Source organism: Anser brachyrhynchus (genome assembly GCF_964034855.1).
Source record: "Anser brachyrhynchus genome assembly, chromosome: 8".
NCBI classification, from domain to species: domain Eukaryota; kingdom Metazoa; phylum Chordata; class Aves; order Anseriformes; family Anatidae; genus Anser; species Anser brachyrhynchus.
The window spans coordinates 19,767,637-19,790,711 of NC_137702.1; the positions used below are offsets into that span (position 1 = coordinate 19,767,637).

General features: G+C 47.1%; 3 protein-coding genes across 5 annotated transcripts; 2 read left to right on the forward strand and 1 right to left on the reverse strand.

The window, feature by feature from the left end:
* The first annotated feature begins 67 nt into the window (after positions 1 to 67).
* Positions 68 to 21,401, forward strand: LOC308199020 (1-phosphatidylinositol 3-phosphate 5-kinase-like). Of its 3 annotated transcripts, XR_013954336.1 has the most exons (7): positions 68 to 180; positions 3,653 to 3,896; positions 15,714 to 15,840; positions 16,140 to 16,335; positions 17,622 to 17,696; positions 20,644 to 20,781; positions 21,151 to 21,401. XR_013954336.1 is itself a non-coding variant. In XM_080602384.1 (4 exons), exons 1-4 carry the CDS (start codon positions 15,659 to 15,661, stop codon positions 20,695 to 20,697), a joined length of 507 nt encoding a protein of 168 aa, XP_080458510.1. In that variant the 5' UTR covers positions 8,455 to 15,658; the 3' UTR covers positions 20,698 to 21,087. The 3 variants fall into 3 exon arrangements, 1 of the variants encoding a protein (XP_080458510.1); XR_013954337.1 differs by lacking the exons at positions 68 to 180; positions 3,653 to 3,896 and having other exon boundaries at positions 8,455 to 15,840; XM_080602384.1 differs by lacking the exons at positions 68 to 180; positions 3,653 to 3,896; positions 21,151 to 21,401 and having other exon boundaries at positions 8,455 to 15,840; positions 20,644 to 21,087.
* On the reverse strand, positions 4,476 to 7,263 carry LOC308199016 (antigen-presenting glycoprotein CD1d-like). The gene is made up of 6 exons (XM_080602381.1): positions 6,922 to 7,263; positions 6,338 to 6,595; positions 5,920 to 6,201; positions 5,526 to 5,810; positions 5,322 to 5,418; positions 4,476 to 5,130 (listed from the first exon to the last, which is right to left on the reverse strand). Exons 1-6 carry the CDS (start codon positions 6,983 to 6,985, stop codon positions 5,070 to 5,072), a joined length of 1,047 nt encoding a protein of 348 aa, XP_080458507.1. The 5' UTR covers positions 6,986 to 7,263; the 3' UTR covers positions 4,476 to 5,069.
* APOBEC4 (apolipoprotein B mRNA editing enzyme catalytic polypeptide like 4) lies at positions 21,198 to 23,070 on the forward strand (the record flags this gene model as incomplete). The annotated part of the gene is given in 6 exon segments (XM_080602382.1): positions 21,198 to 21,215; positions 21,218 to 21,299; positions 21,302 to 21,370; positions 21,373 to 21,692; positions 21,694 to 21,759; positions 21,761 to 23,070. Coding segments are annotated over 6 exon segments (987 nt in total). The 3' UTR covers positions 22,193 to 23,070.
* Between the last annotated feature and the right edge of the window lie 5 nt (positions 23,071 to 23,075).

The following is a 23,075-nucleotide window of genomic DNA, read 5'->3' on the forward strand; positions in this document are numbered from 1 at the left end:
GTTAAAAGCATTAACAGTCTTTTGTTGACTGAGTGTAGTCAGGAAACCAGGGAGTGAAGGAAATAGAAGTGTTTTTGAATCCCTGGAGCCAGAACACTCCTTTTGATCTGATAGCTTCAGATAGGTTTTTCTGAAGTCTGTCACTGGCTGATTTCTTGGTTTCTGGATCTAAAGTTGTGGGTAAATACATATTTTTTTCGTACTAATTACAGCAGTAATTTTCTTTGTTTGTATCTATGCATTGATACAGTGTACATTTAAATGTTGTTCAAAATTAGTGAATGTTGAAATGAAAAGATGAGACTCATCTAATTTTAGGAGGCTAGATAAATCTTAAAGAGGGGAAATTATACCAGTAGATAGTTAATTCTGTTTTATATGAAAGAGACAAATTATGTACTTTGAGGAAAGGGCAAGATGACCCAGGACTTGGAGATGTCTAAAGGATGATTAACCAATGAACTGCTAATCAGGAAAACCATTACACTGGCATTCTTGAGGAAAGACTTGTTTTTTAACTTTCGTCCCTTATCTCCCTTGCTTCCGCTAGCTCAAGGCTTCCAGTCCCCCGGTTTTCTTTAAGGTTTCATTCTTTTCTTAGTTTAAGACTATACAAGGCTACCAGCCTCCCTATTTTCTTCAAAGTTTTCTTGTTTTCCCCACCTCAAGGCTACAAGCTGGTCTCTTGTGTAGAGGACAACACGCTCCCAGCCTGTACTTCCCAAAGAGTCTGTATACTTCCATAGTAACAGTCCAGTCGTGGGAGCCATCTCATCACATCTGTGTGATCCCAATAAGATTGTAGCTCTGCAACTGTATGCACATCTCTAACTCAGCTTGTTTATTCCCTATACTGCATGCATTAGTATACAAGCATTTAAGAGGGACATCTCAGCATGTTAGTTTCCTAGAAATGGTACGGGGGATTTCTCTATAATGGTGTCTTGTAGGTATTTTCTTGCTAATCTGCAAATGCTGGAGGTAACCATACTTAATCCCCATTTTGTTGGTTTTATGATTCCTCTCTATCACATTATCCCATACCCTTTGTTCAGCAACCCTGTCTGTCACTCCCTCGCAGTGCCACTGGTTACTCTCTCCCTCCTGCTTCATTCCTAGTTTAAAGTTTTTAAAGTCCTCCTTATGAGGTCAGCCATCCTATTGGCAAAAATGCCTTTGTCCCACTTAATGAGGTGGAACCCATCTCTCCCAAGCAGATTCTGATCCTTGAACAGAATGTTGTGGTCAAAGAACTCAAAATGCCCTCACCAGCACCAGTTCTGCAGCCACTTATTATCTTGTACAGTAAGATAATTTCATTCTGGGAGCTGTCGCTTGGCCATGTGGAGGAGACAGTGGGGGACCTCGGCTCTGATGGTTGCTCCAGAGAGGAGCATCTTTTCCAGGACCCAGATCCACCAGAGACCTGCACACGACACAGGGGATAAAGAGGAAGGGGAGAGGGGGAAAAGACATTTTACCTGGGTTTTGGGATGAAGGGGCTACTGGGCAGTGCCTGGGGGAGACTGACTCCTGACAGAAGACAGGAGGCAGAAGAGCGTGTGACACTGGCAGTGTATTTCTTGTGGCTCCGGATGAGACCCCAGGAGATGGCAGCACAGAGTGGAGCCCATTTGGGGTCAATAACTGTCCCCCTGGCCAGAGTATGGTGAGCACCTGCCCCCAGCATGTGAATTGTGGGCTGGGGACACTACCAAAGACTCGTGTAGCTACAGAAGGAAGGTCTGAGCATCAATTCACAGGGTGGGCGTGCAAAGGATGCATGGATCCTTCAATCACAAGAGAAATGATCCCGCAGGATCAGGGTGGTACCCAGGAACTCCTCAAAGGGCTGGAGTCCGGCGCAGGTCTGTTGTGCCACCAGGGTCTGAGACCTCCTGGTGCTCACAGGCTGCCTGCAGGAGTCACACACCTTTGGAGATACACCAGCAACCCAGGTTTGTCTGAGAGACCCTGGCCCCACAGGTTAGTGTGAAGCAGTGAGCCCAGAACTAGAAGCAGGAGTGGAGGGGGCAAGAACGGGGCACCTTGGCATGCTGTGAAGTGGAGAGTGCCCCCCTGGTGCTGGGAACCGACCCCTCCATGCAGGGGGTAGTGGCCTGGCTGTGTCCAACCCCCTGCTACTCTTATGGGGTCCCACAGTGGAGGAATGGGGATAGATGGGGATGAGCTGGGCCTCCAACTTGCCCCCAAGTCTGCTCATGTCCCAGAGAGGGGGAGGAAGAGGAAGAGGAAGAACAGAAGGAGAAGGAGAAAGAGGGACCAAGAGAGCTGCATGGTGCCCATAGCAAGGCCGCAGCAGCAAGAGCATGAGAAGAAAGAACCCTGGGAGGGGTGGGGAGGGGAAAGGGCCTGTCATCCGGCACTACAGAGGACAGGCAGGTTCTTTTAGGGACCCTTGAGAATGAGGACTGGCCACGGAGTTGTGGATGCAATTAGAGATTTATTATTGCATATAAACAATAATTATAGGTGTAGTTTATTGTCTACTAACTATTGCATTTAGAGCAGCTTACATTTGCACAGAATTCCTAGAACTCTGAGTTATATAGACCTTTCTCTGACCTGAGCCCTCTGCAGATAGGGTTAAAATCTTGTTAATCAGCATGCAATACAACCGTAACCTAGAGTCAAACTTTTACTTAAAAGACCATTCCCCACTACCTGCCATTGGAGCCTTAGAGTGGCAGCACAGGGCCAGGCATGATGTCAGAGCTGGGACAGGGGGAGGGCACCGCTGGCTGTGGTCTCCCTAGTCCACAACTCCTCCATCCCTGCCACGTGCTGCACAAGGCCTATTGCAGGGCGGCTGCACCCCGTTTCCAGAGAGCTTCTTCCACTCGGGACGGCTCAGGGCCACCTCTCTGCATCCCCACCCCCCCACAGTGCTGTGGGGCTCTGGCACCTCCCAGCAGACAGCTTGGGGTTGCGCTGCAACCTGGCGCTCCCCTTCTCTCTTCAAAAGAGAATCACCTCTTTTGCCTGGCTGGTTATGCTGTGCTTAATGCATCCTAAAGTGCAGTTTACCTTCCTGGCTGCCATTGTAATCAGCATCCAGCTGTGGCTCAGCAGGGTGGCCTGGCCCCAGGGAGGCCTCATTACCATGTCCCCAAGCCACTGCTCCTCTCTGGCTGTCCCCTGGCACATCCCCTCACCCACAGTTTCTTTTCCCCTTCCCTGGGGGGTGCCCACTTTGGTGCAGAAGGCAGAACTGAAACCTCAGCTGAGGGGAAGTTTGAGGCAGGACACCCTGATAACCTTCAAACACAATCCAGGCCAGGGTGCCTCCTCTGCCTTTAGTGGGGTGCCCGTTACCCACCCAAGCACAACCGGGACCCGGGTTCCCCGCTCCGTGTCTGCGTCTGGCTGCAGCAGGCTCACGGGGAAGGCCCGTACGGGGCTGCTGCAGGCTGAGCCCGCACACCCAACTCAGACACAGTCAGACGCAGAGAGATGAGGACAACAAACCCCTTCCCTTCCCTGGAGCTGCCCCATGGAGAAGTGGGGACGCTGTGATTGCCTGGCTGGCCCAGAAACTGCACTGATGATCCCACTTCCCCTGTGGCTCATCTCAGCATCACCCAGGGGATGTCCAGCCGTGCTTACAGAATATTTCCATCTCTCCTGGCAGGGTCACTGGCACTGGGATCAGAGGAGAGCGTTTGGCTCCCTGTTCTTCAGCTTCAGCGGTCGGACTTCAGCCTGCAGCATCTTCCAAGCACTGTGGAATGTTTCGCTCCAGGCTTACTCTGTGTTCAGGGAACAAATTGCCTGTATGTCCTGTTGGTGCTGAGACTGCAGCCTCCCAGTCCTGAGACGAGCCCTTGCCAAAGCTGAACGTTTCATCCATCTGTCCTAGCCCAGCAAGCTATCAGGTGAGTCTCAGTACAATCTTCTCTGCATCGAGACCCCTCAACCCTGCAACACCAGCAGATGACTTTGGCTGTCATGGAAATTCAATCCTGCCCACAGCATTATGGTTCATGGGCATTGGCATAGCTGTGGTGGATGTGGCCACAAGCCAGTGGTATTTTCTTGTGACTCAGCTGGTTGACTCACACATGGGTGCCAGAAACCTTTCCTGTGAAACTTTCTGAGGAAGCTGCCTGTGAAACAAAACCTTTTGAAGCCTCATGTTCAAGTGGGTGACTGGGAGCATAAACTAAATTTCTTCGTATATATGTCTAAACTCCACTGTCTGATGAGAGGTTGACTTCCTTTTTCCCCTCATTCAGGAGGTTTGGGGACACTTTGCCCCTGTATGCACAGTTGCTTTTTTCCATGAAATACTTAAGAACATGTTAGTATATGCACAAATAATTTCTAATTGTTATTATTATTGCTCTGGTATTTCCTGCAATTAGCACTGATAATTCAGTGGTGCCACACTCCCGTTTCCATTTGCAGCTGGCCGAAACTTCCATAAGCCCACCAAAACCCAGAGGAAAGAAGTGTTCTTGATGAAAATATCAATGTTTAATTTCATTTTATACATATCTGTCACTCCCACAGATTAAATCAGTTTCAGTGTTACTCAATGCTTTCAAACATGGTTTGTGGCCAAGTGGTGTTAGTCTGCATGCCATAATTCAGGTTCAGCATAAATATTTCTGGAATATAGTTAATAAAGGCAGTTTTTGGGAGGAAGAAAAAAAAAAAGAAAGAAAAAAAAGGTAGTAGAAAGTTACAATAGAAGAACACAGCTTACTGCCTAAATATATTGTTATACCAGAACTAGTAGAAATTGTCACTGGGGACTGGTGTACCTTAAAAAGCTTCAGCAGGTGCACAGGCAGATCCATGAGGTAAGGGATCTTTATATATATATATCTTTACATATAAGGAGCAAAAAGGTCTCAGACTTGTACGCCTGTCTATTTAGTAAATTGAAACAGGTCAGGACCTGCCCAGGTTTTCCCACTGGAGCTCCAAGTCAAGTCAATCTCACTTCTGGCAGTGCCCAGGGGTTTGTTGCAGCAGAACAAGGTAGAGATTTTATCTTCATGAGGGTGGGGGAATCAAAAGGCTATTGTTTGCTGTCTCCTGGGCTAAGCTTCATTACTCACGATGGAGCTCCTGGGCTCTGATTCCTCCATCTTCTGGTATTTTCTGAAATGAGAGGGGGACAAACCTTTTGAGAGACCGAGCTCTTTGGTGCTACATTTCAGAGACCTCCTGGACACACAGCCAACATCCAGTGAGGCTGGAGCAGGAGCTATGCTGCTGAATGCAGTGACCCCCCGGGGCCATTTCTTCCCCTCCTCTCCCAGTGCCACGCAGCAAGGCAGGAAGAGCCTCACCTACGTCTCCAGACCCAAAGCACCACGATGGCAGCCACAGTCACACCTGCCGAAAGAGCAGCCACAAGCCCCGAGATCAGCACAGCCTTCGAGTTCCCTGAGAAACACACAGAGCGGGTGACCATGAGCTTTATAACTTTCATCCATTACCCGTGCCTGTCTGGTGGTGTAGGACGGTGCATCATCCCCATCCCTAGAACCTACCCCAGGGGATGAGGAGGCTGCGAGTACCCAAGCTGCAGTGGCGTATACGGCAGGTGTAGCTGTGCCCATCGCCAGGGTTCACGGCCAGGACGCTGCGGAGCTGGTAGGTGAGGTCAGCGTTGGGCAAGATGGCACTAGTGGTGAGCGCCGGGCCTGGCAGCACCTCCTGGCCATCCCGCAGCCAGGCCACACTGATGGGCCGCGGGTAGAAGCCGGTGACACGGCAAACCAACAGGAGCTGGGCTGGGCCAGGTGCACGAGCGAAGACGGTGGCCACGGGTGGCTCTGGGTAAGGGTAAGAGCAAGGGTCAGAGAGAACCCCAGCGGGGGCATAACTCGGTCCCCGTAGTGGGGGCCTTTGGGGTGGGCTGTGTCTGAGTCGGGGCGGTCTCACCTCGTCTCGCCAGAGCTGCCTTCCCATACTGTAGTAACAACTCCATGTCATCGACACAGGTATCGTTGAAGAGGACTTGTACCAGCTCACTGAAGGCGGTGTAGTTCTGGAGAGTGGCCTGAACATACCGTGCCAGATCGGTGTCTTCATAGAGGATCCACTTGCCAAGGTCCACATCATAGCTGAGGAAGTCCTGGCCATTGTAGCCCACATAGGCAAAGGCGCGGGAGGTCCTGTTGGGGTATAGCTCACAGCCTGCCACGCACTGGACCACAAAAGGGTCTGGAAGGGCAGAGAGGAGAGAGATATGGTGTGAGGGGATGGGGGTGTGGTCAGTGTCTCGGGCACAGCACTGGGTCCTTCCCCACCTCCTGGACTCCAGTTTGGAGTGGAGATGCTGAGAACGCCAGATACTCACAGGGCACATCCCTCTCACTAGCACCATCATTGATCAGGTGGCTGAACTTCTGCAGGTAGATTTTTATCATGTTCTCAATGGTGTCCCAGTCACTGCGGGGCAGGGCTGGGCGCACCCAGGGCTGATAGAAGTGGATATTCCAGGTGCGCTTGTCCAGAGCCCCAAGCTCTATGTCTTCCAGCAGGCCCAATCCCTCTGTGTCCACAGAGGAGGTGTTTTGGAAAGTGGAAATCTGGAGCAGCCGGACGGTGAAGGACCCTATGGGAGACCCTATGAGTCAGCAAGGGGAGAGGGGAACACAGGGAGAGGCCTGGGGAAAGCAAAGGGATAGAGGGATGGATCCTCAAGGTCATAGGAACCTGTGCTCCCCTGCCTCCCCCACAAGAACACTGTGGCCTTGGCAGCCCCATCTCCCACCCTCCATAACCGTTAGAGTTGGATGCATTCCAGTCAGGGAGGAGGTGTGTAGCCAGAGGAAAAGCAGGGCTGCAGTGGCAAACACATGGAACGGGCAGGGAAAAAGGAGAAGCTCGCCTGTGAGGTCCACAGAAGGATAGAGGGGGTGAGGAAGGACTCCCGCTTACCTTCTGGATCTGCCCATGTGCCAGGCAGGAGGAGGACGAGGAGGAGGAAGAGAGGGTGATGCATGGTGAAAGTGGTGAGACCCTAAGTTTGCAGGTACTGCAGGAGGAGAAAAGGACTGAAGGAGCCAGGGCTGCACGCTTCTCGCCAAGGCAGCTCTACCCAGGAAGCTCCCGCTGTGTCAGCGTGTGCCTGGCACCCAATAGAACAAGCACTGAGGTTTTGGGGAGGGCCCCAAGGTTCCTTCCAAGGCGGGGTTGGGCTCTGGCACCCTGGCCTTGGGCTGTGAGAGTCGGGGGAACGTGGATGGGTGTGAGGCTGTCCCACTTGCTGTAGGTAGGGTTCCTTATGGACATGGTGGCACCTCAGTACCTAGAAGGTGCAGGTGGCCAGCTCCTCTTTTCCACTGCTGGTGAGGGTTGGGGTCCAGCCTGGCTGTGGGCCATGTTCACTGTCAGTGATGGGAATGTCTCTAGCTGCCATTTGCATCTGGAGCTATCGACCCTGCATGGCGCAGAAATCTCTATCCCACCTGTGCTGCCACCCCTGGAAATGAACTGTGCAGGTTTGCCACGATGTGACCATCTTTCCCATGGGGGACACAAACTCCATTTCAACAGCCCAGCATCGTGCCTTGGCTCTCCATTCTCTCATGATGGGCACTGGCCCCATGCCTGTTTGTCACTGTCCCTGGATCCTGGGGACTGAGGCCCGGTGCAGAGGTACCCCACGAGGGGTGTGAAGGGGACAACGGTCCCCACTTGCTGTCCCGGCACCATTCCCCCTGCCACCTGACATTGGCTGAGCTCTGTCAGCTTGTGGGGAGCCCAGTACTCCTGAGGCAGAAGGGCTGGGGCTAGGGACATGTTGGGGGTGGGCAGTGCAGGGGAAATCTCTGCTTCTCTGCTCCCCCACAGTGCTGTGGGGCTCTGACACCTCCCAGGAGACAGCTTGGGGTTGGGCTGCAACCTGGCGCTCCCCTTCTCTTCCCACCATTTTCGGTGTCACCCACTGTCTCCCCTCTCCAAGTGCCTCCAGGCCATAGAAATGGGAATTGCAGGAGCCACAGCCCTCATTCCATCTCCCCATTGTCACGTAGAATTTTTCCCTAGATCTAGTCTGAACCCTCTCCTAGCAGAGCTTTGTGCAATTCCTGTGTGGAACACCTGCCTCTCAGATTCCCCTCTTCATGAAGTTGTAGGTCACCTCTTTAGCCTTTTCTTCTCCAGACTAGACAAAGTGTCACCAGCCTCTCTCCATAAGACCTACCTTTCATCCCTTTTACCAATTTTCTTACCCTCCTCTGGATGCTTTCTAGGATCTTAATATCCCTTTGATATTGTGGAGTCCAGAACGGCACGCAATATTCAATGTGAAGCCACGCCAACTCTAAAAAGAGTGGGAGAATCACCTCTTTTGCCTGGTTGGCTATGCTGTGCTTAATGCATGCTAAAATGCAGTTTACCCTCCTGGCTGCCATTGTAATCAGCATCCAGCTGTGGCTCAGCAGGGTGGCCTGGCCCCAGGGAGGCCTCATTACCATGTCCCCTAGCCACTGCTCCTCTCTGGCTGTCCCCTGGCACATCCCCTCACCCACAGTTTCTTTTCCCCTTCCCTGGGGGGTGCCCACTTTGGTGCAGAAGGCAGAACTGAAACCTCAGCTGAGGGGAAGTTTGAGGCAGGACACCCTGATAACCTTCAAACACAATCCAGGCCAGGGTGCCTCCTCTGCCTTTAGTGGGGTGCCCGTTACCCACCCAAGCACAACCGGGACCCGGGTTCCCCGCTCCGTGTCTGCGTCTGGCTGCAGCAGGGTCACGGGGAAGGCCCGTACGGGGCTGCTGCAGGCTGAGCCCGCACACCCAACTCAGACACAGTCAGACGCAGAGAGATGAGGACAACAAACCCCTTCCCTTCCCTGGAGCTGCCCCATGGAGAAGTGGGGACGCTGTGATTGCCTGGCTGGCCCAGAAACTGCACTGATGATCCCACTTCCCCTGTGGCTCATCTCAGCATCACCCAGGGGATGTCCAGCCGTGCTCACAGAATATTTCCATCTCTTCTGGTAGAGCCATTGGCACGGGGATCACAGAAGAGAGTTTGGCTTCTGGGATAGGAAAGGGTAGCCTTGGGGAAGCCAGCAAAGGAAGGGTCATGGATGGACATTCATCCGTGGGGTCCTATCAGGTGGCTGTTGGGCCTCACACTCCCCTCAGATGTCTGTCAGTCACTGCTGGCTGGGTAGCTGATACAGCAGCACCAGGTCCATTGCTTATGGACATTACTTTGAGTTCAATAGTTGCAGGGTGTCTGATGGGGCGGTTTCAGGTATCTGGCTTTGCAGGTGCTCATGATTTTTTCAATTCCCTCTGAATTTTCCTCAAATGTATCTTACTAGTGTATTGGACCAGAAGTGCTGTGTTCTCTCCTCTCCTTATCAATCCTCACTCTACTTGTCGTCATGTTTTCATTGCTTCTTTGTATTGACTTAGGAGTTGTGATACCATAAAAGCCAGTCAAAGAAACTAAATCTGCAGTTTTGGAAAGCAAGCATTCTTTAATCATTGTGCCAGACACACAGAGGATCACTGTACGTAGTGTGCATGCCAAATTGTTCAAGCTACGGGGGTTATATGCAAGCAGAAGATACATTTTCATTAGATTTCAAAGAAATAATTAATATATTCATGCCATTTCCCAGAACTCATTAGAATATGTAAATGTCCGTGACACATGCTCATTTGTTTCTCCTGGTGGTCTTTTGAGGTCTTCTGGTGGCTGTCAGTAGTCTTCCTCACTGTGTTTGGTGGTTGAACGCAGTTCTTGTGCATGCTCAGGTCAACTTGTTCTTTCCTATCTTGCTGTTTCAACTTCGGCATACTTTCTAATCTAAGTCATTTACACATCCAAGAACATATGCATACCATGAGTTCCTCAGCTAATGTTCTGACACATCCCCCAGGCCTGGGTCATCTAGCCCTCACTTTGAGATAGAAGTCTCTATGTTCTTAAAAATAAAGCTGACTAATTAGTGATTAAGGTAGCATCAGGGATAAGGTAGCATCAGGGATACGAAGTTTCTAAACTTCCTTCTGTCTAACTAAACATAGTAAAGGTTTGACCTATCTGCTCATAAAATATTTCAGATTTGACTCCATTGCTCCATCAGGGAGAAAACCATGTGTCCTTTTGGCTCGGTATCAACTATAACAGAGGTCACAACTGCTTCCTCTTTCCTATTTTCACATTGTTTTGCTTAGAAAATGAATTCTTCTGTGATGTGATTTCTGTATCCAAAATCTCCAAAATGTGACCGTGTGTTAGATCAAGAGGTGTATTCAGCAGAGGAATAAAAAATCTCACTCCTTGGTTAGCAGACTGGGGAAGGGCTATACATATTCCCTGGTCGGCATGGTTGTAAACTCTCACAAATCCCTGGATTAGTTTCTCTGCAAGGTTTGGAGAATTATTGTGTCTACTACCTCTTTTCTCCTCATAACTGATGGTGGGGAGGAAAAAGAGGATTGTCCAATATAGAAGTGACGTGCATCCTAAAACTACTAGCAAACCAACAAACAAAGGCTAAACAAAGGCTAACCATTAGCATGTGTTCTGATAACACAGACACACTTGACAGGTGGAGATTGGTTTCTTTCCTCTTCTCCCTGCAAGAAAAAGAAGAGGAAAACTTGGTCCTTTCTCTAACCCGTTTTTAAAAGGAAGGAATAATCCATCTTGTGTTGATTTTATGCTCTCTGGCATGGGCATCAGTGGCCAACCAGGCGTACTTATTGAGCGATGTTTTCAGTACTAGAGGAACCTGCCCCATCTTAGGGAGTTCTACCAGTACCAGTTGTCCAGGATAACATGACATTGGGCCAGATTAATTTGTTCCCCAGAGAGAAGGAGGTCAAGGAGAGAAAGGATTTAGCCATGGGCATCTATTTATTCCCCACTGGTCATTTATTCTGGATATCATACCCCAGAGCTGGTTTGTCCAGCCTGGATTGTGGGGTTTCAAGAACCATTTTAAGAGACTTTGTCTGCACCACTATTCCATTTGCCTGTGGATAACAGAGTATGGAACCCCCTCAGACTTTGCCCACTCTTGAAGCACAACTGCAGTAAAGTGACAGTCCTTACCAGATTGTATCAATTGTGGTTTTGGAAAACAGCTAATGGATTTGTGGGTGTCAGGTTTGCCTAAGAGATCTCTGACCTGATCCTCTTTGACCAAGGGAAAGTCCTCCTTTCTCCAGACTTCTTCCCTTGTCTAGGGTCAGACAGTCTTATCAGTGAAGACTGAAGCAAAGAAGGTATTCAGTAATTCTGCCTTCTTCCAGGGCACCCACCTCAGTAAGCAGCAGGCCCACATTTTCCCTAGTCTACCTTCTGGTACTTGTATATTTGAAGAAGCCCTTCTTGTTGCCCTTGACACCCCTTGCCAGATGTGACTCCAAATGGGCCTTGGCCTTCCTCGTCACATCCCTGCATCCTCTGACAATGTCCCTATATTCTTTCCAAGTGGCCTGTCCCCTTTTCCGTATTCTGTATACTTCCATCTTCCACTTGAGTCCTTCCAGGAGCTCCTTGCTCATCCAAACAAGTCTTCTGTCCCTTTGCTTGCCTTTTTGCTCATACGAATGCATAGATCTTGAGCTTGGAGGAAGTTATGTTTAAATACTGACTGCCTGTCATGGACTCCCTTTCCTTCTAGGGCCCTGACCCGTGCTATTCCTCCAAGTAGGTCCCTGAAAAGGCCTAGGGTAACTCTCCTGAAGTCCAGGGTTGCGATCCTACTTCTTTCCCTGCTTCCTCCTTGCAAGATCCTGAACTCCACCATCCCATGGTCACTGCAGCCAAGGCTGCCCTCAACCTTTACATCTCCAGCCAGCCTTTCTGTGTTTGTAAGCACAAGATCCAACAGCACACCTCTCCTCTTTGGCTTTTCGACCGCCTGTGTCAAAAAGTTATCATCAATGCTCTGCAGGAACCTCTTGGACTGTTTGCACCTAGCTCTATGTTCTTTCCAGCAGACTTCAGGGTGGCTGAAATCCCCTATGAAAACTGGGGCCTGTGACTGTGAGGCTACTTCCATCAGTCTGTAGAAGGCTTCAGCTACTTCCTCTTCCTGATCAGGTGGCCTGTAGCAAAATCCCACAACAGTGTCAGCCGTGGTAGCCTGCCCTTTAATCCTTACCCATAAGCTCTCAACTCGCTCTTCATCCACCCCTAGGCAGAGCTCAATGCATTCCAGTTGCTCTCTCACATAGAATGCAACTCCCCTAACCTCACCTTCCCGGCCTGTCTTTCCTAAAAAGCACATAGCCCTCCATGACAGCATTCCAGTCATATGAGCTATCACACCGCGTTTCTGTAATTGCAATAAGATCGTAGCCTTATGACCTCACACAGATCTCCAATTCATCCTGTTTATTGCCCATGCTTTGTGCATTGCTTGTGTAAACATTTCAGGGAGGTGATCAAGCCTACAGGTTTCCCAGGAGGGGTGCAAGAGGAGCCTTCACAGTCATGTTCTACACTCACTTCCCTGGCTGCATGCACCTGCTGGAGGCATCCTGACTTGAGCCACTTATTGCTGCCTTCTCTGTCCCTGTAATTCTCCCCTTCCCCTGTCTCTCCTAGTTTAAAGCCCTCCTTAACCAGGTTGGCTTACCTGTTAGCAAAGACACACGTACCCCTCCTAGTGAGGTGGATCCCATCTCTCCCCATCAGTTCTTGATCTTCAGACAGGGTTCCATGGTCGTAGATGCCAAATCCCTGTTGCCAATGCCAGCAGCGCAGCCAGTTGTTAACTTCGAATATCTGTCTTGTGCTTTCACTTTCTCCAAATCCTAACCGTGTTCTTATACCTAACACTGAGTCATGGGCAGTTCCAACATCCAACCCAGATAGGGTTCCCATGAAATAGCACTAAAATGAGAAGCCTTTTCATATACCTCAAATTCCTTGGGCAGTTCTTTCACAGCCCTAATCACAACAGTAGTCTTTGCTTTATTATCTTTTATCATCCAAAGTGCCAGGTCCTGAACGTTGGCCAAAACAACCCCAATGCAGTGCTACAGGCTTGGGGCAGAGTGGCTGGAAAGCTGTGCAGAGGAAAAGGAACTGTGGGTGTCGGTCAATGCTCACCTGAACATGAGCCAGCAGTGTGCCCAGGTGGCCAAGAAGGCCAACAGCATCCTGGCTTTTATCAGGAATAGTGCAGCCAGCAGGGCCAGGGAGGTGATCATCCCCCTGTACTCTGCTCTGGTGAGGCCGCACCTCGAGTACTGGGTTCAGCTTTGGGCCCTTCACTACAAGAAGGACATCGAGGCCCTGGAGTGTGTCCAGAGAAGGGCCTGGAACACAGGTCCTGTGAGGAGCGGCTGAGGGAACTGGGGGTGTTTACTCTGGAGAAGAGGAGGCTCAGGGAGACCTTATTGCTCTCTGCACCTACCTGAAAGGAAGGTGTGGGGAGCTGGGGTTGGCCTCTTCTCACAGGTAACCAGTGATAGGACAAGAGGGAATGGCCTCAAGTTGTGCCAGGGAAGGTTTAGGTTAGAAATGAGGAGACATTTCTTCTCAGAAAGAGCAGTCAGGCATTGGGACGGGTTGCCCAGGGAGGTGGTGGCGTCACCGTCCCTGGGGGTGTTTAAGGAGAGACTGGACGTGGTGCTTAGCGACACGGTTTAGTGGGTAACATTGGCAGTAGGGTGATGGTTGGACCCGGTGATCTTGGAGATCTTTTCCTACCTTAATGATTCTATGATTCTGTGATTCTAACCTCTGCCTAAGCTTAAACATGGAGAACGCTCCAGGTCAAAAACACACCCTAGATAGGGCTCCCATGAAATACAGATCACAATGGAAAACGTTTGGCAGCCCTCAACTTCCTTTGGCAGCCATTACGCAACCCTACTCACAGCAGGATTCTTCACTCTCTCTCCAAACCGTAACCCAACCTCTCCCTCCAAACCCTAACCCAAACCCTAACAATAACCCTAACTCAACATCAACCCCGTCTAAGTCTCTCATGAAATAGTGTTCACAACAGAAGCCATTTGGTAGCCCTCAACACCCTTTTACAACCTTTACACAACTTTGTTATCCATAGGTTCATGCCCAGTGTGCCTCACCAATATACACACGGAATCAGAATCCAAACAAAGGTCTTTTAATTAAATATTTAATTACATAATGCTGCAGGTACTTGGCAATCTTTCACAAAGCAAGCACACCTCTGACTTGAATCACCATTATTTATACAAAGCAAATTTGTGAAACTACCTCTCTGGCTACTTTTGATTGGCTGTCTTGTCTCGCCCAACTTATCTCTACTGGGTTTGTGCATTGCAGATGACCAGTGGGGGAGGGGACAGGGACATAACAAATTCCATATTTGTATACACTAGCATTTTGGTGGGTATGATTTTTACTATGTTAATGGCCCTTAATGAGCAAATGTTTACCATAGGTCAGTCTGGAATCTTCCTACAGCTGTTTTTTTTCTTTCTTGTTGTTTAGCTTTCATCCCTTCGTAGTGGTTTTACCTTGCTAGGCAGCTGAACTCCACCACAACCACTCTATTACTCCTCCTCCTCAGAAGAGGAAGGGAAGAAGAAAAGGAAAAAAAACAACTCACGGGTTGAGATAAGGATAATTTAATTAAAGGAAAAATAATTAATAATGGAAAATTATTATTAATTAAATAGTTTAACTAAAGGGAAAAGGAAAGGGGAAAAGGAAGAAGAAAAAAAAAAGCCATGTGGAAGCACAGAGAGAGAGGAAAGAAATTACTCTCTACTTCCCACCACCAAGTGATGCTTGACCATGTGGGGGGACGACACACTACTCTGCACTGTCGAAACATGTTTTCTCTTTCCAAAACCAGAAACGACTACAGTTTATGCTGACATTTAGAATTAAAAAAAAAAAAAAAAGTATCCTATCCAGGGGATACAGCCTTCATTGGCATCCCGTTTAACATAATGAAGAGATGCTTGTGTATCTGATAGGTGAAAGGGTGTGAGATGGTGTGCTGAGATTCTTGGAAAACTTGTGCCACGTTCTTTATGGAAAATTCTTAAACTTCAGAGAGAAAAGAGAATTCTGTAGTATTAAATACTGTGACAGGCTAGTTGAGCCAGTCTGCTTGCATCTCACTTTGGACCCGACTAGCAAAGGGGTGGTGGTTGGGTTCAGGAATACAAGTTATGTAAAGGTTCATCAGTAGCACAGCATTTTTTTAAAACTACGTTTGGGAGACATGCTAAACAAGGCCTTTACCAAGATATTTTGGCTACTTGTGCTGCAGCCTGTATGGAATAACTTGATCGTTCTACTGCCACTTACGTGTGTAGGTCTTCAAAGCAGCAGCTTTCTGTGGAGCAAATTAGTGCCTTTGACTAATGTTTCAAATCTAAAAGGCATTACGATTATGTATTATGAATATAGATAAAGTACTTTGAATTTGCTGCTTATTTATAGGCAAAACTGGGATGTAACTTTTGTTTTGTCTCATATCTTAATTTGTTCTTCTGGAAGTAATATCTGCTGTATAGTGCCAGTACAAGAATTTCAGTAATTCGCTTTTTCCTTTGTGTACTCACAACTGTTATACTTGGTATTGTTTGCAGTGTCCTATTACCATGACTTCTAGCTCAAACTCAGTCTTTTAAGAGGCTCAGACTTATGTCTTAGTAAATTCTTTCATTTTCGAAGTAGCCTTTCAGAAAGATGCAGGTATTCAGCTGCAAACTCTATATTAACAAGGTTTGTTTGTCTCTTGCAGAGTCATTGTTCAACAGGAGAGTGGAGAAGTCCAAAGAACTCTTTTTTACAACCCTAGGCTGGCACCACTGCAATCTGGATCTGCTGAGAGAAGAGAATGGGGAGAAACAAGCCATGGAAAGGCTGCTGTAAGAAAATTATAGAAAAAGGAATTTGCATATCTTAAGTAACAGTTCCTGAAGCCCTCCTGTTCCACCAGCTTTCAGTGGGACTTGATCTGTGGACAACACAAAGAACTAATTTACATTAAGAAAACAACGTTTTTACAGTATATTTTGATTGCTTTCTTGCCTGTGGTTTTATATGTTGAAACAGAGGACCAGAGAGTTGACTCTCTGAAATTAACTTCTGAAAGGTGACTTCAATTAAACGCTGCTCTGTATCTTCCTCACCACAATTTGTTGTTGCTGTGGTTGTTTTTTTACAGCTCTGCTAATCACAACCACCTGATGGCACTGCTTCAGCAACTTCTGTACAAAGAGTCTCTGTCCCTGTCGTGGAGGGATATCCTTGTACCTGTGGTCTGTCAGGTAGTTCAAACTGTACATCCTGATGTCAAGAACAGAGATGATGACATGGATATCCGCCAGCGACATCGAAAGAATAAGCTTCAGACAGTGGATGTAAGGAAAGACAAAGAATGCACATGCTGGCAGCACCTGCTATTTGAAGAGAAGGGTCATCCCCACTACCCTCAGCATGTTCAGTGATGTAATTGGCCAACATGGCCTTTGGATAATGCGGATTTCTAGGAAAAGTTGTAAAGAAAGAACTTTGTATCCTGGGAAAGGATTTAAGTGCTTTATATAATGCTCTGGAGCTGACCTCTTCTTTCAGGCTGTAGGATGGTAGGGATAGGAAGGTAGGGAAGAGCAACACTTCTGTAATGACTCAAATTCTTTTTTAGCTTCTGCGTGTTTTATGCTCGGATTGGAGAGGTATGCTGGATAAGTAACCTTCAGGACTCTGTGTATCAATCTATTGCCCTGTAACTCCCTGCTGTGGAGGATTTAACTCTTCCCATGCTAATTACAACTACTTTTTTTGGAGGAAAACTTGATTGTTATGGGATGGTACTTTCAGGTCTACCAGATGTCCCAGAGATGACATTGCTGAACTGTAAGGCTGGAGCTGTGGCATGCAGAGTTTCTTCTGAGACCTCTAAGGAAGCAGTGTCACTGAGGTTCACAGGCTCAGGCTTATTTTTGCTTGGCAGAAGTTTGTCTTGGGAGGCTTCTTTCATTTGGAAGCAAGTTAAGATATGAGCAGAGCCTTATGCTACTTATGACAATTCTGTAGCATCTCTTGAGGCAGCAACAACTGATGCTTCCTGTCCTGAAGCCTAGTTTCAAAAAGTAGATGTTCAGATGTGGAAACTCTCATAGGGATTTTATATGTCAGTAACAGAAACACACTCTGAAACATGTCATTAGGAACCTGATTCATGTTTGTTACTCCTGTGACTGATTGTGACTGTAGGAAGACCAGTCAACTTTTTGTGTTCAAATAGTAAGTAGAGGTTTGTTTATTCTCTTTTGTCATTACAACTCTTGTTCATTATTAGTGAAAACAGTATGTGCAAAGGCATATGCTCCCAACGGCCTGCAGAACTTCTGTTCCCTTATTGTCTTCCAGTGTGTACTTGAATCTGCAAATCTGTATTTGTTGGGAGGAGCTTGGAGATCCTGGAACTTAATACTTGCTTTCACGTTGTTGTCTCTAGTTTGCCAGACTTTAAGAAAAAGAGTTGTGTGTCCAGCATGACAGCACCTGATCTTTCATCTGACAATTGAGGGTACAGAGGAAGCTTGCACAGTAGTCACAATAGCTATTCTGTTAGGTTTACAGCATTTAGAAGTTATGGGAATGTATAACAGTTCTAAGTGTTTGACTTCTTTTGCTCTGTTAGATTCCTGGTGGAAAGAATCTTGACTCCATGGTGATGAATGGATTTGTTTGCACCAGGAACGTTGCACACAGAAAGGTAATGCAGACTGGATTGATCAAGTGCTGGCTGTAGCACACGCTGAGGAAACGAATGTGTGCTAGAGGCTTCTCTCACCAATCTGGAGATGTATGAGCTTTTTCCAGTTTGCTGAGCTCCCGAATAAGAACGTATTATAATGTGTTTCTTTTCAAAGCTGTTTTCTTTTAGCTCAGAGATTCTAGTGAAGGGAGGAGAAAAAGCTTCCCTTATGTATGTACAGCAAAATATCATTTCCACCCCTATCATTCCAGAAGGTACCTAATGATTACCCCAAGGTTTAGCCAGAAAAAAAAAGAGAAAAAAAAAAAAAGAAAAAAAAAAGACCTTTATGGTCATGATCTTTGTGACTGAATAATGAAGTGAACCTTTAAATAAAGCTGGAGGTCAAAATAGAAGTGATCTGGATGGAGGCTCCAAGGTATGTCAAGCTTTAGTGTAGCTTAGTGTAGCTGGGGGGGACTGCAGAAACTTCCAACACTTCACTCTTGCTGGACAGTAGCTGTGAAATTCCAAGAACTGGGTGTAACATAGCAAAGAAGAATGTATAGCTCACAGAATCACAGAATGGTCTGGGTTGGAAGGGACCTCAAGGACCATCTAGTTCCAACCACCCTGCCACAGGCAGGGACGCCACCACTAGATCAGATTGCTCAGGGCCTCATCTAACCTGGCCTTGAACACCTCCAGGGATGGGGCATCCACAACCTCTCTGGTCAACCTGTTCCACTGCCTCACCACCCTCTGAGTAAAGAATTTCCTCCTATCCTTGAATCTAAATCTCCCCTCTTTTAGTTTAAAACCATTCCCCCTTGTGCTGTCATTATCTGATTAGCAAAGAGTTGCTCCCCATCTTTTTTATAAGTCCCCTTTAAGTACTGAAAGGTTACAATGGAGTCACCCGAGAGCTTTCTCTTCTGTAGGCTGAACAGCCCCAGCTCTCTCAGCGTTTCTTTGTAGGAGAGGTGCTCCAGCCCCTCGATCATCTTTGTAGCCCTGTAATTAGTGGGGAGAGTAACTGAGACACTTATGTTTAAATACTGTCACGGGTAGTTTGATATGGTTTTTTTGTTTTGTTTTGGTTTTTTTTCCCATTTACTTTTCCCTTCCACCTGTCTGTCTTTTAGGTATTTTGTTTATTTCCTATATGAACTCTTGCAGAAAAAAATCCCAAAATTCTTCTGCTGAAGTGCTCAATTGAGTACCTCTACTGAAAAGAAAAAAAGTTTACCTGCATAGACCCTATAGTACTTCAGGTACGACTTTTGTTCTTGGTTAAAACTGCCTGACAGAGTGATTCACCAAAAGGGTGAATCAGTGCACATCTAATTCTTCAGTAAGTTAAGGTGCACTTGAGTTAGAGGGATTGTGCATGGAAGAGAGATTTCTTCTTGTAACAGCTAGCTGGGAAAACTGTTGGACTAAATAGAGTACAAACTTGTAGTCTTCTGAGGGTTTTTGCCATCAAGAGTTACACATACTGAGAGATCTTGATCCTTACAATTAAATGCAGTATTTTAGGAAATATCTTTCATTTTTAATGGTGCCCTGTGTAAGGAACACACGGTTCAGAAAGTCAGAGCTAGACATGGCTTAAATGTGCAGAGAGATATTAAAGTGGATATAAGTGAGAGTTAGGTTATATCCACATTTTTCTTTGTCAAGCTTGAACAAATGGGACAACACCCAACCTGATGAAGCGATAAACTGCAAAATGTTACTTTGGAACAGGTGCCTTGGGTATGAAAACACTGAAATGGGTGGACTTTCTTTAATGCACTGCATGCCTGTCCAAGGATCAGTTTTCAGGTCTCTGCTAGGATATTCATAATTAGGGCATTTAGTGCCTTACTAAGCTTGGGCCATAATGTTTTTTTTCCATCTTTGACTGTTTCCTTAAAACGCATTTAACTTCCATTTGGTGCTTAATAGACAGATTTACAGGTTTGAAAACTTTAGTAATAAAATTTACTTCTGCATAGTGAGTTTTGGTTTTCCAGTAAAAGCTTAAGCTGAGTCCTGTCCTTTGTCCGAACAATATAGCAGCATCTATTGTTCTTTCTGACTGCTGGTTGCTGTGATTTTTTCAGTACCTGCTTCAGAACCTGATCATAAGTATTTGTGTATCTGCATTAAAATCCTGTAGGGCAGAGAATACTACAGAAATTCTAGTTTAGTTGGAAAGGTCAGCTTCTATTGGATGACCAACTGCTTTCGTGGTACCTTTCTTTTGCCTGGAACTTTTAAAACTTGACTGATGTGAGCCACAATAACACAACTGAAAATACCTGGCTTGGGAAGCTGTATTGTCCCTCTAAGAGTGTAGCCCAGGAGTTCTTACAGGGTTGCAGCCCTGCTTTCTCTTTCTGTGCATGGTAATAGAAGTGGGGAGATAGTGAAATGAAGCCAGAAGGTGGGGATGGCTGGAAGGGCAATTTTGCAGTGCACAGCATTTGCGATCCTACTCCGGAAGCACTGTCCCCAAGTACACATTTAGGGACTGAGGCTCTCTGTATGATGCAGGGAGTTGAAGTGAGACAGAGCAGTTGTACTCTGAGTGAATGGAAGCATCTGTGAGTGCCAGCACTCAACATGAGTGTATATCTGAAGGTGGAGAACACAATATTGCAAACAGCTTTTATTTAGGATGCTCTAATTACAGTATCATTTGAACATAAAAGACTTTTTTTGTGTGTTAGGATGTGAGGCGCATATAGATATTTCATTAAGATATTTGAGCTTCATATGGTGGAATGAAGTATTGCTTTGTGAGAAGAAATGATCCAGGTTACTGAGAATAGAGCTGCTGTCTCTGGACTCCATACACAAAGATTTCTGTTGAGTGGTGTGATTGTGCATATATAAAAATGTTTGGATACTGCAACTTTCTTATTCCATATATAGTATGGAGTACTATAACAGTAACTTTCTTCTTTCTTTCAAATAGTATCTTTCTTCTTCACCAAGCAATTTTGAAAAGAAAGATTGCAATGTCCGCTGAAGTAGAAACTGAACCATCTTAAAAAGCCAGTAAAGGAAGTAAGAAACATATTTACTATTATCCTGAGCTGGAGCTGCTGAGATGGTAATTATATATATTTTTTTCTTTTTCGGTTGGTATTTACTTGTTTGTTTAGCCAGATTGCACAAAACTCATCTGCTAATTCCTGAAAAGTAAGCTTATTTCTACTTTACGGTTGTTTCTGTCTAGGGTAAGGGGGCAGAAGCCAGAAAAATATTTTTGACTCGTGTTTTAGCAAAAAGGCTAGTTTGCAAAAACTAGATATGGTTCCAGGTGGCAAGAGCTTTGTTCTCCATGTTAATGACCAACTTTTTATGCCCTGCTACGAGTTTCAGTACATTTTTGAAGAGACTTTCCACTATTATCTTTGCAGTTTATGTGCAAAACAAATCAAAAGGTTAAATTTAAATATTACTTTTCTTTTTTATTCAGGAGCACCAGCTATGTAGCAAGTGAACAGGGAGATCTTTCAACAGAACATGAATCCAGGGGAGAAACAATTTTCCGAGAATATCTGACACACCAAGGGACAGTAGTAAAGCCCTATAGCTGGCAGACACAGAACCAAATATGTGCTGTGTGTCCTACCACATATGGACAGATGAAGAAGCAAGAGTCCTTTACGCAGAATTTCACCAGGCCTCTGGATTCCCAACCATCTTCTCTTCTACGAGCTGCGGAGCTTCTCAGGCACAGTAGTCCAAAAAGGCCATTCTACGAACTGTACAGACCAAGACAGCCACCCAGAATCTATGCTCTTCGAGGTGGATGGTTATCTGGATTCACTGACACGTGCCCACGAAAACACGGGACGCATCATCGTCTACTCAAATTACCCTCCTTGTAATGAGGCTTACCACTGCTGCGTACGAAAGATCAATTACTTCTTGCTAAAGTACCCCAAAGTCGCACTACTCTGCCTCTGTTTCTCTCAGCTTCATCATGCCGAGGACAGCTTCACCACCGCTGCATGGGCGCTGCCAAGCTCTGTGGAGCCTTTCCAGCCTGCGGCCTCAGGTGACACTGCCCCCACTGCCGGCGGGGGACGTGGTGTCACCTCCTTTCCAGTTTCATCTACAGCATCCCTGGGTCAATGCTTTATCAGCCAGCTACACCACCAGGAACCTCAACAGATCAACATAATCCACATCAAATCAACAACTTAACAGGAACAGAACCGTATTTTAGGAAAGCATGTCCACAAGCAATGCAGGGAAAGCCTGCTGTGCAGCAAAACTTAAAGACCTTTTCTTTTTCTAGCCCTGCCTTCCAAAAGCCTTTACAAGTGACGAAAGGCAGTCTGCCACCTCTGATGTCTCAAAGCCACTTGGTGCTTTTCCCACGCATGTTTCTGCCCTCCCAGAGGGAACACCCCACACCTAAAAATATTGTACGGCATTTAAAAATGCCAAATGAATTATTCAATGAAACTAGTAATTATGAAACATTTCCAAGCAGCAGACACCTATGCTGAAGACGACAGAATTCAAACCACTTTCCGGTCAGAAAACCTGGATCGAAAATGGAAAAAAAAATGCTAAAGTCACTTCCTAGGAAAGTTAATCCATAGAACAACCGTGGACCTCAAATCACTAATTACAAAGACAACACCCTTTTATTTTAGACCTACACCTCTCCAATATAAACCCACTGCAGTACTAACAAAACCTCAGCATCTTCTGGTTACCTCCTACAATCAATTTATTGTTCTCCAGCTAACATCTGCTGGAAAACAGCATGTGCACAACGGCCACCACTGCAGTCTCTGCCTGGGGCCTCACAGCTGAGGTGGCTTTGGTGGAAGGTACGGAGCAGCCTAAAATCCTCCACCGGCAGGAGGGCGGTTCTGCAGGGGAGATGCCTCTTCCTACACCTGGCTCCTTAATAACAGTTTGTACACGTAGCAGTGGTACGTACGGCTTTTCTAGGGCCGCCACATGCACTCAGAGGAACTTCACGAAGTTGTGTCATTTCTACTAAGAAACATCCGATAGGGTAAGGTAGGTAACAGAGATCTACACAGAGATCTACGCACGGTTTACATAGGAAACACCAGATTCCTGTCACTTATAGGGGAAGAAAGTCAAATTAAACGCTGGAGCAGCACTTTGGCTTCGTGGTGCGACATGTCTGTTACTGAAGCCCTACAGAGCGGGACAGCTGGAGCCAGGAGAGCCCCGCTCCGCACGAGGGCTCTGGGGCAGCACCCCCGAGCCCCGCACTCCCCTCACGGCTGAGGCGGGAGCGCCTGGGGGCGGGAAGCCGGCCCCGCCTCCGCCCGCCTCCGGGCCCCAGCCCCCGCCCCCCCGCCCTCAGCGCGCACGCGCGGGGCGCGGCCAGGGGGCGCCTGCGCCGTG

Excerpts from the sequence above, each read along its gene's own strand:
- LOC308199020 (XM_080602384.1), top strand. The coding sequence starts at position 15,659 with ATGCAGGTATTCAGCTGCAAACTCTATATTAACAAGGTTTGTTTGTCT. Across the intron at positions 15,841-16,139 it reads CAAGCCATGGAAAGGCTGCT|CTCTGCTAATCACAACCACC; the intron begins GTAAGAAAATTA and ends GTTTTTTTACAG. Across the intron at positions 16,336-17,621 it reads ATAAGCTTCAGACAGTGGAT|ATTCCTGGTGGAAAGAATCT; the intron begins GTAAGGAAAGAC and ends TTGCTCTGTTAG.
- LOC308199016 (XM_080602381.1), bottom strand. The coding sequence starts at position 6,985 with ATGCATCACCCTCTCTTCCTCCTCCTCGTCCTCCTCCTGCCTGGCACA. Across the intron at positions 6,596-6,921 it reads CACATGGGCAGATCCAGAAG|GGTCCTTCACCGTCCGGCTG; the intron begins GTAAGCGGGAGT and ends GGTCTCCCATAG. Across the intron at positions 6,202-6,337 it reads TAGTGAGAGGGATGTGCCCT|ACCCTTTTGTGGTCCAGTGC; the intron begins GTGAGTATCTGG and ends CTGCCCTTCCAG.